This window comes from Falco biarmicus, chromosome 7 (genome assembly GCF_023638135.1).
Source record: "Falco biarmicus isolate bFalBia1 chromosome 7, bFalBia1.pri, whole genome shotgun sequence".
NCBI lineage: Eukaryota > Metazoa > Chordata > Aves > Falconiformes > Falconidae > Falco > Falco biarmicus.
The window spans coordinates 59,388,132-59,409,113 of record NC_079294.1 but is presented as its reverse complement, the minus strand read 5'-3'; the positions used below and the strand labels follow the sequence as shown (position 1 = coordinate 59,409,113).

At 45.6% G+C, this 20,982-nt stretch overlaps 1 protein-coding gene across 2 annotated transcripts; it reads right to left on the bottom strand.

The window, feature by feature from the left end:
* Positions 1 to 4,247: 4,247 nt before the first annotated feature.
* Positions 4,248 to 19,132, bottom strand: WHAMM (WASP homolog associated with actin, golgi membranes and microtubules). Of its 2 annotated transcripts, XM_056346605.1 has the most exons (10): positions 18,503 to 19,128; positions 15,065 to 15,238; positions 13,554 to 13,704; positions 12,874 to 13,043; positions 12,015 to 12,180; positions 10,854 to 11,041; positions 9,308 to 9,394; positions 9,128 to 9,223; positions 8,306 to 8,777; positions 4,248 to 5,541 (listed from the first exon to the last, which is right to left on the bottom strand). In XM_056346605.1, the coding sequence occupies exons 1-10, from the start codon at positions 19,040 to 19,042 to the stop codon at positions 5,255 to 5,257; spliced, it is 2,331 nt and encodes a 776-aa protein (XP_056202580.1). In that variant the 5' UTR covers positions 19,043 to 19,128; the 3' UTR covers positions 4,248 to 5,254. The 2 variants fall into 2 exon arrangements, with proteins under 2 accessions (XP_056202580.1, XP_056202581.1); XM_056346606.1 differs by lacking the exons at positions 12,874 to 13,043; positions 13,554 to 13,704 and having other exon boundaries at positions 18,503 to 19,132.
* Positions 19,133 to 20,982: the final 1,850 nt, after the last annotated feature.

Genomic DNA, 20,982 nt, shown 5'->3' with positions numbered 1-20,982 from the left:
TAATTGTGCTGCTTCTTGCTTCCAGCTTAGCATGACATGCTGAGAATGAAAATCACATACCTTTTCACCAGGAAAAAAATGCTGTGTTCTGGGGCAGTTTTGAGTGTCTGTTTCCCCCAGGGATTTGTTCACATATTGTTCTGAGCTGCTTTTGCTGCCAAGGTTTGCTGTGGCATTTATTAAAAGATGCCTTCAATGCCATTCACCTTTCGTCATTGCCACGGATTTAATTGAAACCATGTCCCTCTTTCCTACCAATATCCCGTTATTATGGCATGGAGTGTGCAGATGTGTGCTCAGATGCAAACAGGAAGTTCTGGAATTAAACCCACGCTTTTCACACGAGGGGATGCGTAGCCTTACATCTCATTTTCTTCAAAGGGTGCACACTCTTATCTACAAACTTCTTTGTAGAGGAGGACTGAAAAAAGGAACCATTTCCCAGCTTTTTGTTAGTCCTAACGAATGCCTTGGCACAGATCCTCTTTGTCCCTCTTGCTCCTGGTAGCTTGGTGTATCTGTGCATCTCTTAAGAGCTAAAAGGGGATGGAAGTGATGGAAGGACAGATTGTGGGTCTGCCCTGCAAACCTTCCCGGGCACCGCTTCAAGCACAGCCATGTTCAATAGTCCCCATAGTCACACAGGTGGCTTCTGGGGCACGATGGGTGGCAGGAGGCTGGTGGTGGCTGCACGGTGGCCGTGGCACTGCTGGGTGTTCAGCCTGCTCCCATGGGTGCTCTTCACCTCACCTGCGCAAGAGAGCCTGGGCTGGCTCCTCTGTGAGCGGGAGGGGAGGAAAGGTCCTATAAGACCTTTTTGCTAAAACTAGAAATTTAGTGGAATTTTCTTCTCTGGTTAAACGGGAAGGCAGAGAAAAGCAGATGCCTGTAGCATTCAGGCACAGCGTGGCTCACACAGCACACCAGCCTCTTCCAAACGTGCATCACAGAAAACAGCCAGGGAGAAGGATGAGCAAGAGTTTTCGATGGCAATAGGCTTTGGAGTTTTTAACACAATCTGACATTAGGTGAAGTACTTTCACAGTATGTTTATAGCTCGCTCTATCTAGAAATCCCTGCAATTCCTATGCACTGGTGGTGAGGACCAGGCAACCTTTTCCCTTGTGCAAAACAGCAGTAACTCCACAACCTGCTGATGGGGTGAGTTGTTGCCTGCTGCTGAGAAGCTTGTAGGGGAGGGGAGGATATCTTTGTGCAAGCACGTTATATAAATCAGCATCAATTTCCAAACAGCATTAAATTAATCCAAAGAGGCTCTCAATGTGCCCAAGCAAAGCGACATACTTCCTCAAGCTCCTGTAAGATCAGTCAGGATCACTGCAGGGTGCTCACACTCAGACTTGATTTGCTTGATTCAATACCATTTTGCAGGAAAAAAAAAGGCGGGTATCCAGCACGTGAGTCAGCCCCGTGTGCTGAGCTGGGGGGTCAGTTGTGGAGGAGCTTCCCAAGTCCCGACCAGCAGCACATCACCAGGAATGCTGGCAGACCCATAGCTACACTGGCATTGCCAGCTGCAGCCACAGCACTTCCACACACCAGTATCACCGCCGCGGCTCCTCTCTTGCTGGGATCAAAGCACCAGGATTTCAAAGCAAAATTCTTTTAGTCAGACCCAGCAGTCTTTGAATACATTAACTTTAAACCTCCCTAAAAATACTGGCAGCTGCTGTCTGGACTGCCCACAATATAGCTGGAGATCACAAGCCACAGTGATACTGATTTATAGAAATTGGTCTCTTTACCTCATAACTGGGCTTTCCAGCAAATCCATGCATTATTAACTCTTTAAAGCCAGACAACTGCATTTTTTTCAGCTTAAATAAATCAATTTCTGCAGCTGGACAGTCAGGGCAGACTATTCCCACCGAGGCATTCATTTACTAATCTAGGGTGAGATACTTTAAGAAGGGTATTATAGTCTAAAAGCTGTCACAGCAGTTTTGCAGGTTAATATTAATCCAGTCTAGTAGAGCTGGTCATCACAGAACCAACCCGCTGCTCCAGTTTATCCTGTTTTGTCCATCAGCCTTTGCACGCTGCTGCAAGCGCGTGGCACCAGCAGCTGCACCGAACCTGCTGGGGCGTGCAGAGGCGGGAGGGCACCTGAGCTCAAACCCAGATTAAGGCATCTCCCCTCTGACACTTGCAGGCGGCATCTCTTGGTGCCCCATCAGCCTGGGGTAAATCAGCCGGGGGGCACCAGGGCCATTCCCTACCCCAGTTCCCTCCGCAGCCCAGAGCCAGCAGCACAGGGCAGGTCATGGTCATGGACAGCCAGAAGAAAGATCTGAGGGTGATTCAGTAAGGGGGTTTTTAGTCGTCTTATATTTGGGCCTCTCTCAGAAAAGGAGCTGTGGCTTCCCCTGCAGAGCAAAGCGAGCCCCAAGGCAGTACAGTGAGCAGCTCGCCTGTAAACCTCTCCCTGCCGCAGCACAGCGTGCCAGCCACGCCAGCAGCACCTTGGGGGGCTGTCTCACCTGCTTTTAAAGATTTCCAGTGACAGCAATTCCGCCACCTTCCAGGCAACCTGTCCCTGCACCTCTCTGCTCTCACTGTTCATTAGAAAGGTTTTCCTACCATGACCCTGAATCTTTCCTGCTATAATTTAAGCCGCTCGTCTCCCTGTGAACATGCAGAACAAATTACTCCCCTCCTCTTTGCAGCAGCCTCCTGTGTATTTGAAACCTGCTCTTTCATTTTCTCTTCTTTAGGTTAATGCCAGCGCTTCTGATGTTTTCCCTGGTCATGTTTCCGATGTCCAGGAGCGCTGGTGCTCCAGCGGCTGCCTCTTGCCAGGCGCTGCAGCCGGGGGCACAGCCAGGATGCTGCCACTGGCTCCAGGCACTGCAGGGGCTGCCCTGCATCCCGGGAGCCCTGTTCCCACGAGGGCACATCTCTGCTGAGCAGCAGCCTTTCCATTTCGGTAGCGAACCAGGTGATGAGGATATCTGAGAGAGGTGAAATATTCCACACCAACCAGAAAATCACTGCAGCACATTTTCCACAGAGCAGGCATGCAGGCTGTAGCGATGAAGCAGGCTTCCAAAATCAGGTGGGTTCAGCTGGGGTCTGGGCAAGCTGGTAAGGACATTTTTCAGCCTGGGATGTGGAGCTCTGTTAACACCTGAGATGAGACCCCAGCTGAGCTTCAGGCACAGCTGCAAAAGAAAACTCCAGGTAGGTGAAATCACTGTCCAGTGTTGCTGTTACTCGGCCTCTCGTGAGTAAAATTGCTGTTGTTAAACACACAAAAGCAGTAAGATTTGTGGGAGAAATTGCAAGTCACATTCTCTGCATACTTCAAACTGCTGGATTTAACTTCCTAGCGCTGTAGCTGAGAACGCAACCACAGTGATGAAACAGCAAAGGGCTCTGCCCTGGACTCCGAAGCGCCATTTGGCAGGAGGCACCAGGAAAGGCAGCCGAGCCCCCGTGCCCTTTGCTCGGCTTTAAATAACCGCACTGCTAAAGGGCACGGCAGGCGAGAGCACAGCCTACCCCAGCACCAGCCCCCTCCGCTCTCCTCACCGCCCACCGAGCACCTCCTCTGCCCAGGAGGTCCTTGGGGAAGGGATCACCACTCTCGAAGGACCAGATTTTGTCTTCGGTTCCAGCCTATGGGCAGCATTCAGCATTTGGGGTGCTGAAGGCTGAATGTGCAAGAAACCTGCCCCTGCCCCCCCAGTGCAGCACGGCCCCTGCACCCAGGCCGGGCTCGGGGCAGGGTGGTGTGGGTGCACGTGGCACCGTGCCCACCAGCTCCCCTCCGCAGGCATCACGTTGGAAGTGTTGAGTAAGAACTGACCTGTGCTGCTGCTGTTGTCTCCACTTGGTTTGATGGCAGTGAACCAAAAAAAAAAAAAAAAAAAAAAAAAAGAGGACAGTTTTTTCTGACTTCCAGATAGCAGTAGGTGCTGAAACAGTAAAAAATGAACCCCCAGCTGCTGCTTCTGCTTCTCACATAAAGCCCATTGCATATATATCTACTGTGCTGATTAAACAGTTCTGCTACGCTATAGTAAAACAGGGAATTAAAGCACCATATTTGCAATTTTGTTACCAAATTACAATTCATAAATATTTGAGAAAATAAGGGCATTTACATATGCCATTAGTGAGAGAGCACAGTTGCTGCATGGCTGTCACCAGATATAAAAAAAACCCATAGTACCATGGTGTAATGCTTACTTCACAGCAGTACCCTAAAACGACAGCACACTGAATACACTTCTGTCAGGATGCATTTTTATTAAGGGTCAGTATAAACTCCAAAAGAAACTTTGAATGATTTTTGTCACTATCTACCCAAAATAGAAAGTGTCTCTAAATCGAATATAGCTGAATTTTTAAATAGTCAGGTTCCAGGCACAATGCAAATATCTGCCATTTATAAGGCTATCGGGTAACTTAAAAGCTAAAAAACATGTATTGATGTTCTCAGTGGAAAAAGCAGCTCTGTACTACAGGGCTAGATCCCAGAAAAAAACATAAAATATTTTGGCTCTTTCTTTCATACCAAGTTCATAGTAAATGTATGAAAAACATTTAGCATCTAAAAATTCTTTATATTTAAGCTTCCAGCTAAAAAGTAAACTTTTTGGTAATTACTACTGCAGTGCTTACTTCAAACTTGATCCTAATTTCCCCAATCAACGTTATGAAACCCATTCATAAGTGCACACTTCGTAAGATAATGATATATGGAGGTACCCACATAGGTATTTAAGAGCAAGCTGTATCAGACAAGCAAAGCATTGAAGAATTTTCTGGACAATGGAGGTAGGAATGAGACATTCCAGATTATGCAAAATTTTCTGGTCTGCCTCTATCACCATGGATTTGGTTCTGCTTTTATCTGACAAAACAGATTTTCAGTTAGTTTTTCACTCCTTAAACTTTGTTGTGATAGCATTACTTACTGTGTAGTAACAACCTATAATGTCCGTTTCAATCCAGCATTTTAGCTGTCTTCAGATGTGGTGAAAACTCTGCATGGTTGAGCCAGAAATACCTTATTAATAAAAGCATAATTTGGAATATGATTTCTCATGCAACAGTAAGAATCTGCAGCTCCTACAGAAAATCAACAGGATTCTTTTACTTCACAAGACATTTTGGACTATGTGAACACACAATCACACTGTTCCTTCATTTTGAAAGGGACAGTCTTCAACGTGCAAAATGAGACACACAGTCTGTTTGAGTCAGTAAGTCTGTTACTCTGAATTGGTTAGCTGTCCCATTCTCCGTTATTCTGATCATTGTTCTCCTCCTCTTCAGAATCAGCAGACACTTTCTTAATTCTCTGGATGACTGCCTTAATGCTTCTCTCCAGCTCATTAGTGGATCCTTTACTGACATCTTTCTCAGTATCTCGATTCACTTTTCTTAGTTTAACTCCTTGCCTTATGGCAGAGAGGATGTTGTCTTTTACAGAGGCATATGGATTTGGCTGTTCCACTTTGCGAAGATGAACTTCACTGCGTTTTAGAGAAGCCAAAACCTCATCCATGGAACCTGCAACAGATAAATCTACTGTTACCAGAAGAAAGAACACCACAACCACCCTTAGAGGTATAAAACCCTAGGCAAAGTGTCTAGCAAAGATGAAAGGAAGAACCCTGAACAAGAAAAAGGATGGTCTGTTCTGGCACAGACTCTTTCAAGCTTCTGCAACACCAGGCTCTGGAACTGCTTCTAAAAAGCAGTTATAACTTCTGTGTCTTGAACTGAGAATCCAACACCTCTTCAACACTATACGAGGTTGTGCTCTAAGACATTACACGCAGAGGATGCTGCTTCTTCATTACAACTTTATGGGCTTTCAAAAAAAATTCACTGAACCAAAAAATCTCTTGTATTCTGTATTAGAAACAATCTACCATTCCTCCTAGCTTGCTCAGATGCCTGCTGAGACTGTCAATTGCATTTTTGCTCAGCCAAGAGAGAAATGAAAGGATTTGAGTAGAAAGGGCTTGAAACTGCACCACTGAAGTCAGTGGGAGCCAGATCAGGCCCTAAGCAGGTAGGCAGGCAGCTCTTTTCTGTATGGACTTAAAAAATAATTCCCATTTTACAACATGATTTAAATCTCAGGCATATGTTTCTGAACTTCAGATCATAAAGGACACCACACAGAGAGGTTCCACTAGTTCTCTTGATACACACTGTTATTTGCTTTTTACTCCTTCTGCAGGATTCTTTGTTGCTTGTTTCAGGCTGTGAGACAGAGAGGCAGTTTCCCCGGACAGCAGTTGATTCCTACAGCCACAGGTCCAGACCATCTGTACCTCACAGCTGCAAGTATTTTTGCCACGTGCAGTGCACATAATGTTACCTGGTTAACATGAAGCACTTAAAATGTAACATTCTGCTCAATCCTGTGGTACCTTCAGAGACAGAGATGCCAGGAAAGGACCAAGCAAAGATCCACCAAGTCATCTTAGAAAGCCTTCAAGCAAGAAAGTCTTAAGTTTATTAATCAAATGGACTGCCTGGTAAAAGACTAGTCAGACTAACAAATTATAAAACAAGTTCTCCTGGAAACTACGTTAATCCATTACAGAGAATATTTTCAACACCAGAATATGAACCTCTCCTGGCTTTTCAGGTAAAAAGACATGAGTAGTCTGTCTGTAACTAAAACCAACCTGTTTATGAAGCTGTTTCAAGTTCCTGTGGCAGTATTTTATCAACTAATATTACAGCAACTAACATGCTGGTTTTCTTCATGAAATAGGTGTAAGCAGCCAACTAGATCTCTCCAATAAAAACAAAATATTTTTCTTATCCCAAAATAATGAAAGCGCATCAGTATTAGGCTGTGAATGGTAGTAGATATTAGCTACTAGCAAGGCTGTACCAGCAGCAGTCAGACTACCCTGTGGACAACTCCTGTTGCAAATCACAGATACTTCTTAAGAGTATCTGTGGTAGAGTTATCCCACAGACCTCCCAGACTGAAGTCCGCATGCTGATCCACTGGATGCATAGTAGTTTCTCATGGTAACTTGACTGTGTCTCAGCCCTTCAGCTGCTTGTACTTCCCCACACCTTGGAAAAACTGAAAATGCTGAACTTCCCTTGGTATTCCTGCTTGTGGTTTGCCTCTTAACCGAGAGGATACAAAGGCTGCTTAGATTTATTGTGAATAGTAATGTACCACATTTAAAGACGTACTTCATTCCAGCCTAAGCTCCACTATGAAAAATGACAATAAAAAACTGCTGCCGTCCAACTTTGGTCAGTCTCCCTGACGTAGTTAAAAAACCTGCTTGCTTTAGAGATAAAAATAGCAGGATGTGACCAACGCAGCCTTGGGAGGCTGCTGAGCTCTATTCTCATCCAAACTACTGTTTCAGTTGCTGAATTCAGCCTTGAATTATACCTGCATGATATTGCTAACAAAGCAGCGGTTTAAGAGAGCAGAATTTTTGCCCTAGGAATGTTAGTAGGCCAAAGCTATCCATCTGCCTTTCAAATCCTGGTTGAATTCGGCACAAATTCTCTTAAGAAACCTTTATTTAGAAACCAAGCAAACTGTAAGTGGACACAGGCTGTGCGTACCTTACAAATGCAAGCAGCCCAACTGCCGGCTCTGTAGTACATAAATCATAAACACTGCAGCGTAGCCTTAATACAACTACAAATTTACCCACGGTGGTCTTCTGACTGGACAGGTGATTATTCCTCCATCTAAATACCACATTTGGTTCAAAAGTCACAAAATTGTGCCAAGAACAAACCTGGCAGTAAAAGTTGCTTCTCACCTAACAACATGAATAAACACCCTCTCCTTGGAATTTCTTCTGACACTTTCCTACCTATTACAACAGTGGGATCTTCACTGCCATGAGAAATGCAGGTCCTGAATTAAGACCTCCACAGAACTAGTAGCGCTGTGACTAAGGACGGTTTAAACTAACTTGTAAGGCTGTATTTACTAAATGTACAATTCCAGCAGAGATTCAAGTTCAGATGTCTTAAAAGATTGACCTGTCCCATCTGATAGCACTTCCCAAAAACCACCGAGTCATACAACCCAAGAATCAGGACCACGTGAAGTATATCAGACAGGATACACAAATCATTGTTACTCATTTAACATCCCAAGCTATGGCCGGGGTTATTTTATGAGGTTTCTTAGAATAAGCTTTCCAAAAGCTTCATTCTCTTGAGCAAGACTGCACACTGCACTATTCCTGTCCAGAACCAGGAGAAGGGAGAACAGAAAAATACAGGAAATTAAGAAAAAAACACCAGTCGATGTAAGCCTTCTTACCTATGTAATTATTTATAGACCTGGATGAGTCATCCTGTTTGTGCAGTGCAGGACTTTCTGTGGGGCTATCACAGCTAAGGGGAAGTGGCTTATCCTCTGCTGCTGATGGTGTCTTTAACTGGAGAGGTAAGGGAGGAGGTGGGGGAGGAGGGGGTAAAGGAGGAGGGGGTGGAGGAGGCGGTGGTGGTGGCAAGGATGGAGAGACCATCGATTCCACGCTGTGCTTTTGTTGCTGTGTGTCACCATCAGTAACAAAAATCTCAACAGGGATATCTGCTGGGGTATTCTGATATGAAGCTTTTGATTCTTTGGCTTCTACTAGCAGTATGCTCTTTGGCTGCTCTGGAGCTGCCCTTGCTCTCGACAAAGGTGGAGGGGGCAGGACTGCTGCCTGCTGAGTGATGCTTCGTGGCAACTTGGGGCTGAGAGGCTGGGGATGAGACGTTTTCAGAACAACATGAGCTGGATGCTTCTGAAAAACAAATCAGAAGGCAGGAGGTCACACCTCCATTGGACTGGCCAAAATATCAACCCCAAAGAGACAAAAAGCCACAGAGTCCCACCCACCCATTCAAGCAGAAAATTCAACCCTGAACAGATTTAAATGAATACCAAGGTATTTCTTTCAAAGCCATTTCCTCACTTGTACCTGGAAACTATATCCTTCAGAGATTCAATCCTCTTGACTCATTACACACAATCCCATTTTAGACTACCCAAATGGTTGTCTCCAATTTGGACCATGCTCACACATGAGCTATGGCTACTTTCTGACACCATGCTTTCACACCATTTAGTACTACTGTAGTTCACAGTACTTGCCTCCCTGAATGTTTTCAGCCTTTCCAATGTTTTCTGACGTTCCTGGCTTATCCAAGCTTTTTTCTTTTTCTCCTCTTCTTTTTGCTTGTCTCTCTTCTGTATTAAAACACAAGTAACTGAGCCTTAGTGTGTGAAAACAAGCAGCTGCCAGATTCTCCAAGGCTGTTATTCAGTACTCACTATCTGTACGCTGTGATGCTGCTGGAAGCGTTTTTTGCTCTCTTCTGCCTGTTGCAGTCTCTGCCGATGACTTGCTTCACATTGATCCTAGTAGAACAGCAAAATTCATGCAACCCTTGGTAAGTTCACATTTATTGTGCATCATCTGTGCCATTAACTCCTGTGTACAAGCCACTAAACCACGACCGAGGCCGAGTGCTTGTCTGTCTCAACTAGTGGTAGATGTGAGACCCTGAAGGTGAAGTCCATAGGACTCCTTCATGACGAAACCAAGGGGATCTTTTGTTCTCCTAATAAGTGATAGGGTTTTTCGTGCTGCAGAGGAAATATACCCAGATCTGAACCAATCACTCTATCTTACACTTAGGTCAAAAAAACAAAGAAGAAAGAAAGAAAGAAAAAAAAAAACAAATCAAAAAACCCAGGCAGAAACAAGCTCTGAAGAACTTTCACCCAGGTACTGGTTGAAGGGAAGGGGTGCAAAGACACGAGGAAGAAGGCAACAGGGAAGCCAGCAGGGCATTACAAAAACACAAGGCTAATTTCCCCTCCTTCCCTCATCTGCCATGGCTCCCAGGTACAAAAGTCAGGGAAGCAAAAGCATGAGAAGCACAATGAATGCTAACAGGGTTACCTTCTATTAGTAGCAAATGCGACAGAGAAGCTGCAGGCTTCAATATTTTCACTGGGAGTCGCTATTTGTCACTGTACAGAAGGGAATTATCCACATGGCTGGGTAAGCATTTGCAAATCACCTGGCATTTGGCTTTAGTGTTACATAACCCAGAAACAGCAATTAAGTGAATGAAATCAGAAGCAAAGAAGTGTCTGACGAGGAAGCAGTTGCAAGCAAGAGACAACAACAGCTCACAAAACATTTCCAATGTCGCTCCCATTTTGTCCGGGATAGCAAGGGGTAAAAGGCCAGACAGACTGCAGCTTAAACTCTGCTCTCTGCCCCAGCAGGACTGTACAGGTGTAAGGTAAGCTCAGCTCACTGGGAAGATTCATGAGAGACAACTGATCTCACCTGTGTCTTCCTAGTGTTCTGCTCTAAATGGGAAACAGGAAAAAGCTGCCCTTTGCACAGAACTGAAAGGCTGGAGAAAGAATTGCAGGAGTTACATTTCCCCCTCCCTCCCATTCAAAGGTAAAGTATCACTGTGTGGGTTGTTCTGTTCCTGCAGCTTCCTTCACTGCAGGCCAGGTTTCCTCCTGAACTACAGCTGCTGTGTTAAACGCTACCAGGGCAAAGCTCCAGCTGGCCACAGCAGTGCTCTGGTAAGGTTTAGCTGATAGAGGAATACCTCCTGGGTCACCCATGTAAGTTTGTGCTCTTAATAAGCTAGAGAGGCACTTGCACCACACAGTGGAGCGTAAAGCTGGCTTAAAATCACATTGCCCCTCTTTCTCTTTGGAGACCTTGGTACCAAGTCACGTATCTTCTTGTATGTTCCACCCAAAGCTTCCCTAGCTGTTTCCTGTCCACCCCTTGTGAGTCAAGACATCAGCTAAAGAAAATGCATATCTCCAGGACTGCATTTACTTTTTTGTTCCTGAGGTAGGCTCTCCTCGCACAGACAGTCCCACGCTTTGTCTCCAACTGCTTAGTCTTCTGCCTCAGCATCGTCATTTCTGACGAGTTAGCGTAATGTTGTCCCATTGTCTGTTCAATGACCTTGAGCTCCTCAGGATTTTCACATGTATCATAGTAAACAACTTCATCCTGTTTCTCTAAAAAGGCATTTGGCATTTTTTTAAAAAACCAAAAATTGCCACAGTTACTTAAACATTTAAAGAACTAATGACATTTTAAAAGCCATTGAAGGCAGTGAGTTAGTTATTAGAAAGTGTAACGCTCCAGAGCTGAGCTTGGTCCTTCAAAGTCTTATGCAAACATGTCATGTTACTCACAGGGGTGCTTTGCAGGATCAAATTTAGGCTGTTAGCATTTGTTATTTAGCTTCCTCTTTCAAATGTGTCTCTGTGCTTTAACTCCTACCTTCACCACCTAGTTTTCCTGGAAAATTGAAGACTGTTCTGATCGACACTGGGTGACATTTTACTATTTACCAGATTTTAATTATGCAACAAACATGAGTAATGTTTACTTCATGGTGTACACAGTAATAGAGAATTCATAAGCACAAATAAATGTAAACAAGACTGGTGCCTGATTTGGTCATAGATTTGTTAAGAAGAGACACTTAAACTGGAATACAGCAGTACTCAAGTACCATCTAGCTATAATCACCTCTTTTTGTCATTACAGGATGTATTTTTTAATTTCTACATGTTAAATTACAACAGATTTGTGATGAATTTCAGAACCCATTTCAGCAGGTCATGATACCCAGTTTCTATGCATAGATCTTGTAACTATGAGAGCAGGTAAGTATCGCCAAAGTAAGTTATTCCATATGCTAAACCAGTGCATGCACATATCACAGCTGCAGTCAAGATGACTGACCAGTGTGGCTTTCTTTTAAAACTTGTGTTATCAAATTAGTGTCTAATTAGTCAGAAGACAAAATATCAGATGGTGCCATGGCCCATGGCATCAATGTTTTCCAATGACACTTTCTACTTTTGAGACCTGAGCAGTGATAATCATCTCCCCCCCTTTTTTTTTTTAAAAAGTGAAAACAGAGCAGGCTATATCACTCCTCTGTTTTGAAGATGCCTTTCAATATTTGTTTATTCTTACCTTTAATCTGTCTCCTTAAAGTGGCCAACTGTACAATAAGCAGCATCTCTTCATGTTTCAATACTTCAAGCTGTGCATTATATAATTCCAGCTGTGTTTCATAATACTGTATTTCCAGCTCCTCCACTACAGTTAAGTTCTCTTCTTGTTCACTGAGGTTCTCCATCTGTGTAGCCCCAAACAAAAAAATAGAAAGCATTAATAACAAGATATGCACACATGGAACATGCACGGATGCACAAATACCTGTACAGAGCCTGGTCTAACCAGCAGCTGCTTAGGTGCTTTGGTATGGAAACAACAGAACATCAGAAATGCTTTGGAGCAGAAACTCAGAAAAGCAGAGCACCTTATTAACTTAAAGTGGAATTTTACCTTAAGTCTATGAAGAAAAACTTCATCATAATTTGCACAAATAATACCACTCCTGAAAACAATTATATATAGTGCAGTACACTACTGGAAAATAAATATCAGGTACTCCTAGCAGCAGTCAGATGGCATCAAATCAAGAATATCAAAAGATTAAAGAAGTATCTTTATTGTGCAGTGTCCTCTGAAAATAGTATCTGGTCTTTATCTCCCTAAAACTAACAATTTCAAAGGTTAATATCATAAATGTGAACATGACACCTGAACTTAAAAGCATGTATCTCAACCTTTGCTAGGTGTCCTCACATGAGCAAAAGCAACTTTAAGAACCGGAGACACCTATCTTTCCACAACTTAAAATCTTGCTGAAAACCGAAGCTGTTTCATAGCCAAAGACTTTGAAAGTCTACTCCCATGACCACTTCTACAGGTTTCGATCAGCCCTTCACAAAACAGTGACAGAAAAGGAGGCTTTGCAAGGTCTTACGGTTTTCTGAATGCCAGCTCTCTTCTGTTTCAGGCACAATTCTCTTGCCCTCAGATGCTGAAGGGTTTCTTTAGCTAACATACATTTCAGGTTTTCTAGTCGTGGCAAAGCTGATGCCCAGGTGGCTTTACCAAATCTTTCCTGGTCTTGTTCCATCTGTTTGTGCATTGCTGCAGATTAAAACGTTGCAATAAGAGATGAGAAATGCAACGTGTTTCTACTATAGCCACAGTACTAAAAATACTGATGTTGTTAAACTATTTCTGACACTTCTTTAGAAATTACAAGACTAAAAGGTTGAATTTATAATTTATACACGTAAGTAAAACACTTCACTGCACCATGGAAACATGTCTTAACAGTTACACAGCAATCTACTCAGTTAACATGCTGAAATCCTTGAGGCTTGCATATCAAGCGTTAAAAGCATGCACGGTTTTTGTTCAGAGGTTCGCAGCCATAAGTTTCAGGCCCTGACAATGTTTTTGTGCAAGCCAAATGCAAGTTGTAAACCAAACTGGTTAAAAGATACACATCTTAAGTGAATAAAATGGTTCTTCCTTAATCTGGACGTTCATCCTAACTACAGAGTCTGCAGAGAGACCAGCAAAGGTGGTAAGAGCTCTCAGTCTGCCAAGTCAAGTATTTACACAACCTTTTGCGTAAATCATTCTGATTACCTGCCAGAGCCTTTGCAGTTTCCTTAAAGTAGTTCATAGTGATATCCTGAATGGAGCACACGGCATTCTCAGCTCGCTTAGTCCATTCTTCAGCATCTTTCTGCAAAGCTGCTACTCTTTTAGGACCCAAATTATCATACTGCAAAGATTTCTGCGAGGAGACAGAATTCTCAGTTACCACCTGGCTACCACAGTGGTGCAGCCTGCATTATGCTATACTGAGAGACATTTCAGAGCACGGTGCAAACGTGACCTTCCCCTCACCTGTCACAAAGTGAATCACTTACTCATGCCTATGTATTGCCTTGCTCCTCATTCTCCAGGCTAACTCAGAACCTTTGTTTCCCAATCATGACTCCACACTTAACTTTGGATTAATTTATTTCTTAAAATATTTTTAGACTATAATTTTTAAAATCATGTCCAGCTCAAGTGGCTTTAGCTGTTACTAAAAGCAACTCAAACCCACTCTTCTATGTGCAATGTTCTCTTCTATTTTTCCCCACGTGTTGACAGCACATTGCACTGTCAGGCTCTCCAGTTTGGCAGTTCCTACACACAGGAACAAGGATTCAGAAAAGAAACATAAGAGAGTATGTTCAAGTCCACAAAACATACATGGGTACAAGACTAGTACTGAATTATTTTTTTAAAGCGTTAGACTTCAAATAAGCCTAAATATCCCTTAAGGGTGTTTGTTGTTTTTTTTTAATACAGAAACATGTTTCATCCATTCTGATTTTCACTTTGTCAGTACAGTGTACTATATATTTTACCTTCACAGATTTAGACCTTCAGTATCCAAAAACCTTAGTCTAAACTTAAAACTGTTCTGATTTTTTCAAGAACATTAACAGCTCACTTTCATTTTAACAGGGTATTTAAGGAGAAATCCAAATAGATGACGACTGCCTTTTCCAGGGGCATTGTAACCTTTAATACATGCTTCCAGTTTAAGATGCACATAACATTAAATGAACTCACTGACAACTGACATGTTTTAATGTGTACTTCTAGCGGGTTGTAGCATCAATAGAAAACTGCTTTGCGTGGTAAGGTCTCCTCTGCCTTCTGTTCTACCATCGAAACAGAGCTGATCTGGTACACCAGCGTTGCTGGGGCATGGCATTCTCAATGCCACAACTAATCCCACTGAAAGTGGCATCGTGAAGGCTACTTAGATTTCTGTAAATTCAGCCTACCAGAGTAAATCCCAGAGAGGTGGAGCCTGGGAATGTGCTCCTTTTAATTCCTCAAAACAGAAGGAAGTGGGACATTGGTGGGAAGACACCTGCAGCGCTATTCAAGCCAATACCATGGACTCCAAGATCCTCCAAGCGGTTCTGCCCTAATTTTCAATCTGTCAGTCACATTTCACGGCTTGGCAGGGGGAAAACAATGTACTTCAGGCAGAAGTAGGGAATGTTAAGTGACTCGAGTCTTAACTGCACCAAGAGCAGCTGATGCCTTACTATGTAACTTGGTCTTTCACTTGGTAAAGGCAGACCTACCAGGATTTCCAGTTTGTACAGTGTTGCCAGCTCTCGCATATCTCTGAAGGGTTGCAGCAAATACTGGTAGAATTGTGTTGCCATGGTGACCAAATCCTGATAAACTTCGTCTTCTTCTTCATAAACCTTCATCAAAGCCACCATTGTGTCAGCATTTTTATGCTGCTGAAGAACCTAGTGGGATAAAAGGTAAATCAGACTTAGGTGCTTTGCACTCATGTGTGCCAACTGCCGATGAGCTTTGGTGGAAAGGACCCGACATCTGTCATTCAGTGACCAGGCAAGACTTCCCACGACACAGTAGGTGTACACCAGGCGCTCAGCAGCCCTCTAACTGCAAATACCTTCGACACCACATTGTTAAAAGCACTAATTGCTGAGTATTGCATTGGGAGACTGCAAGGAGTACAATGCCTAAGGCTTCCATCACAGAAATTCTAATAGCTCCGTGCTGATGACTTGGTGGCTGCTTTTTATAAACACAAATGGGAAACTGGGGAACTCTGTGTACTAGAAGGACAAGTAAAGTACTCTTAAACTAGCTCTTACATTGCTTCCACGATTACTAAATGCCTACTAATATGAAATTAGTTTCTGGATCCAGAATTTCTGACTTCAGGCATAGAAAAATCAGACTGCCATGTAAAAATAATAATTCAGAAACATATTTCTACTCCTGATATACCCTGCAGTTAAACTCCTTTAACGTTAGTATAATTTATAATAGTTTATTCTAATCTCAATTCTAGTAATATTACACACTTTGTAACTTGTAATTCTTCCATGAAACAACCGCCTTCCTATATATTATTCCTTAATTTAAGGTCTTTATTGGCTTCTATGACAAAATACAAAGTTGGAAACTTCCCCTCAGCTGCATTTGTTTACTGGCACCAATCAAAGCTTCCAAGATTTTTCTTTGACAGCAGCTAGCAGAGACCATGGTGCACACTATGTGCCAGGACAGAGTGAGCCAGCTGAGAGAACACAGCTAAATTCCACTGAGAAACACAGACCGTCCTGGCAGGACAGGGTTTGCTCTACAGCTCTGTAAGGAGGGAAGGGAATAGGGGGTGTTTGGTGCTAGAATGAGAAAAAACATTAGAAACAAGCTTGATTGCATTGCAGCTGAAAAGCACTGAAATCAAACCATCACCTTTGCTCTTGCCAGCTGAGTCTGGGTAAAACAGCAGGAACAAAGCTTCCAGCCATGGAGGCATTTCGCCAGGGAAAATCTGCAGAAGTTGCATCACAGGCATTTCCCACCCATCCTGCCTCCAGACCTGGCACAGGCAGGACAGGGGAACAAGACAATCTGAACTGCAGCATTTCTGATAATCCCAGAAGTCCTGCAGCCTCTAGAGTTCCCCAGGAGCTCGTGGTAGCTCAGACACAGTCCTAGGGCCCACCTGCAGCAGTTTGCCTGATTTTTTTCCCCCTTGCTAACAAAGCCAAATAGAAACAATGGTTCACTTTCTGGTTCCCACACTCAAACTAGTGAGGGTCATGCTGCTCCTGAAGGACATTTATAGTGAGTAAAGGGGAAGCATTAATGAAAATCTGAAATCAACTCATGAGACAATTAACCACAAGGGTTTGGCATTTTGGGTTTGTTTGGGGCTGGTTTTTTTGGTTTTGGTTGTTTTTGGGTTTTTTTTGGGGGGGGAGGGGAGAGAGGGGAAGTGTGGCAACATTTTGTCTGTTTTAAATTAAAATCCTTTCTTTTACACAGTCTGATAGTCTTCATAGAATTCTGGTTCATCATTAGCCCAACTGACTTCTATTGTAACAGTATGGCCCTTAGGTTTTTTTCCCTTGAACACACACACACACAGAAGTATTTACGCAATACCAACCTCCTCCATCTTTTACCAGTATCTTCTGCATTCTTCCAAATTAATCTCCTGGCCCAGAGGATGAAATATTTGAGAACAACATGGATGTAAAAAGGGAGGAAGAATGCCCTGATACTGAAGGCTAGTTTAGTTCCAGAAGAGGTAGGTTATATTTCTTGAATCTTGCATAACTTGGTATAGACTGCAATATAATGAATTTATGTCCCTGTTGGGCTTGCAAATACACCACCACTCTACAGCATGGTTAGCCACATCTGGTACCAGTTATACCTGGCCACCAAAGCTTGAACTGCCACACAGCTGTACATGTTTGTGCTGCTTGCAGAAGAACATGGTGGCTAGAATGTATTTCTACCTGGGCCATGAACTGTTATAGCCAGTGACAGAAGCTGTAGCTTTTGAATACAACACTGTATATGAAGTTCATGTAAACTCAAGTTGACTTTTTAAAAAGTGTCTTTCTGACACAGTAACGTTACAGGTGTTAAACACTGAACTAGGAAACAAAAGGCTAAGGCCAACTGTCTTAACATGCTCCAAAGCATGATCATTTTTATAAAATATCTTTCAGCTTACTGAGCCAGGAAACAGGCTGCAAATGGATACTGCAGGAAAATTACAGCAGCAACACACTGGTGAGCTCCAAGTATCTGAAATTCTTGTTTTAGCATACTGATATCTTAATTGCAACCATGTTACTCTATACCATCCTTTGAATTCATGCTTGCTACAAGAGGAAAACAAAAATCCAGGAACACGTCTACAGCAAGAAGAAACTTCTGGTACTAAAGGGAGAAGGAGCTAACATCATTAGTTCATACAATTAGGCCAGAATTTGACACTTAAAACCCCACAATTTCACTGACTGCAAAACACTTACTTGGCATAGGTCCATGGCTAAGTTTGGTTTTAATAAAAAAAACTGACTGAGAATCTCCCAGTTATAGGTATTACTGCAAACAAGCAGTCTGAGAACGTCACAGGTTAGAAAATCAGCGCATGACTCCCTTTCGGTTACCATTCCACCCACTGCACAACACTACGGGATATTTTTAGCCGTGTTTTTGTAGGAGCACTTAGAACTTAAGCAAGTGCCCCAATGCCTTACGCTGACCGCCCACCTGGAACCAGCGTGTTCCCCACTTAACACACAAAACCCGATGACACTCAAGAGTTGACTTGGCAGTTCCCAATCAGAAGTGTTTTGTGTAAGCACAAATCCGAACACTGCACAGCACCACGAGCAAGGTGACATTAGTGACTCGGCCACCCTTGCTCGCATTACCCAGGTGCGAGTCCAGCCCGAGGGCTGAGGCTCTCGCAGAGGCCGCCAGCCCCGGCACGCAGCCCTCGGGCGGGCAGGAGGCGCCGAGGCCCAGGCGGGCACACGGGCGAGCCGTGCGGCGGCACGGCCGGCTGACGGTGCCCCCACCCCGCGGGGAGCTCGGCCCGCCAGCGGGGAGAGCGGGGGTGCAGCGCCGGCGCCCCTCGGGCCGCTGCCCCCCTCAGACCAGAGGCGCCCCCGGCCCCTCAGCAGGGCCAGCCCAGCCGCGGCCCCTCAGCCCCCCGCCCGGGCCCGTACCCGCCGCAGGGCCTCCTTGGCCCGGGCCAGGTGGCCGCGCAGGGCCCTCCCGCGGAGCTCCTGCAGGCTCTCGAAGTACTCGTCGTCGTGGCGGCGGTCGGCGGCGAAGAGGGCGTCCAGCACGACGCGGCCGCCGCAGAGCTCCAGGGCCCAGCCCAGGTAGAGCTCCAGCTGCCGGCACAGCTCCTGCACCTCGGCCTCGCTCGGCGCCGCGCCGCCGGGGAACAGCAGGGCCCACAGCCCGCCGCCGGCAGCGGCGCCGGGCAGGGCGGGCGGCAGCGCGGGGAAGGCGGGCTCCAGCCGCGGGCAGACGGCCGCCAGCTGCCGGTGGACACCGCGCAGGGCCGGCGCCGAGAAGAGGCCGGCCCAGCTCTGTGGGGCCTGCGCCGCCGCCTCCGCCCGGCCGTGGCAGGTCACGGCGAACGCGGCCTCCACGCCGTTCCAGCCCACGAGGAAGCGCAGCCGCGGCGGCCGGGGCTCGGTGAAGGCGGTGTCGCGCACGGCCACCCACCCCTCCAGGCTGTCGGGCTGCGGCTCCATGGCGGCGGCCGCGCAGCCCCTAGACCCGCGGAGCAAAACAGAAACCGCCGAGCCTTAAAGGCGCCGCGCGCACCCACCGAGGGGGCGGGCCCGGCGCGGCGCGTCACGGGCAGCGCGCCGACCCATTGGCGGGCGTCGCCCGGAGGCGGGGCCAGGGCGGGGCGGGCAGAGCCAAGGCGGGCCCGGCGGGCGGCGGTCGCCGCGCTGCGACGACAGTAAACGAAGGGCGAGGGCGGGAGGGCAGGTCTGTGCGACGGGCGCGTACAGTCCCCGGCCGCGCCGCAGGTGGTGATTTTTGTAAGACAAGCAGTTACCAACGTGCAGAGCGGCGGGCGGGGCGCGCAAGGCACAGCCCTGCGGGAGGGAGCAGGGGCATTACCTCAGGGACGGGGCCGCCGCCATTTTCCTGCGCCCGTGGGTTGGGGCCGCTGGCAGCCCTGGCCGCTGGCTGAGGGAAAGCTGCCGTGTGCGAGCCGTCTGCCTCCCAGCCATGGGTCAGGGCACGTTTCACAAGTTGTTCCCTTCCCCGAAGCCAGCCAAACCCCGTGTTCCTTCGCCACGTTTGGGTCCTGGGGGTGGCAGGTGGCCCCAGGGCCTGCCCTGCCCACATCCAGAGGCCGTGGCTGCAGGCCGCAGTGCAGTCAAAATGGTGCTTGCCCTCAAACCAAACTCCATTCTAAGGGCATTATGCTTACTATACCACTTAAATGCCACCTCACAGGCCTCTCGAGGGGGAGCGGAGGGCAAAGGGGGTTTTATACAGTACATACCTCTCGGGCCTTGGGCACAAGGCTGCATTCAGTTTATGGTGAGCAGAATGTTACAATTCTAGTCTACAAGCAAAGCTGACTACTAATTTTTGCGTCAATTAAGGCCTGCAAGATAGTGTAGCTTAACAGTATAAGGGCAAAAATAAGTTCTTGTTTGAAAAATCAGTAAAATCTGGCTGACAGCATAAATGTTAACATTTCAGCAAAAGCTACATAATTTATGTGAAAACATTTCTGCTCTGATCTCACATGTTAGAGGCACTGTCAGCAATAATGAGATCATGACTACATGGGTAATTAACTTGTAATGCCTTACCAAAACAGCAAGCAAGTGTGCAGCTAGAAATGTGAGGAAATGACAGCAAGTTAATTGGAAAAGGAGGAAAACGCAGAGCTGTGTCAAGATCTAATAGACATTTCCCCTTGCGCAGTCCCCTCAGCTCAAGATGTATATAATGCAATGTCCTCAAACGTGCTTAAAATTCTCTACCAGCAAGGCTGGCTCAGTAGCATGTTCACAAGCAGAAGATTATCTGTGCTGGACAGCCCTGGGTTTGAGTGGATGCATAAAGCGCAGGTGTGGATGCATAACGCTTAGGTGCTACAGTAATCGCAGTAATCAGTGGGAATATACAGCCTGGTATTTATCAGGTGACCCACTACTGAGCATAGACTGAAGGGATATATGTTCCCGTGAAAACCCTCCCTAGCTGGGCCATTGGCCGCTTTCTTCACTATGATTAGCTTTCTAGAGGATGAGCATACACGTACAGGGTGGGGATGTATGTAGATGTATAATAAGTGCGCAACATTATGATTTATGATTTTTTCTGAGTTTTAATATTTTTTTCGAGAATCTGATCTTGATTCCAGCTCAACCCCGTAGTAAAGCTTCTGCTCATTTAATAGATGACTTTACCGTTAAGCATTTGCAAAGAACAGAACAGACACTTCCATTTAATTGTGCAGCAATGCTGTAAAAGCACACGTCCAGCCATTTGAGTTAGCTTGCGCAGGACGCACGTTTTGTGTATCCTGCACACAATACTCTGCCTAGCACCACAGCCTTGGAAATCACACCTAGAGTCAATAACTGCACTCTGCCGAGTTTATTAATTAATAACCACCTCAAAAAGTGAGAGGGTCCTCTGCCTTTAGCTAGGGCTCTCC

Coding starts and splice junctions, on each gene's coding strand:
- WHAMM (XM_056346605.1), bottom strand. CDS start 19,042: ATGGAGCCGCAGCCCGACAGCCTGGAGGGGTGGGTGGCCGTGCGCGAC. Junction 13,705..15,064: donor TGTACAAACTGGAAATCCTG/GTAGGTCTGCCT, acceptor GTCTCCTCGCAG/AAATCTTTGCAGTATGATAA. Junction 5,542..8,305: donor GTCTATAAATAATTACATAG/GTAAGAAGGCTT, acceptor TATCTGTTGCAG/GTTCCATGGATGAGGTTTTG.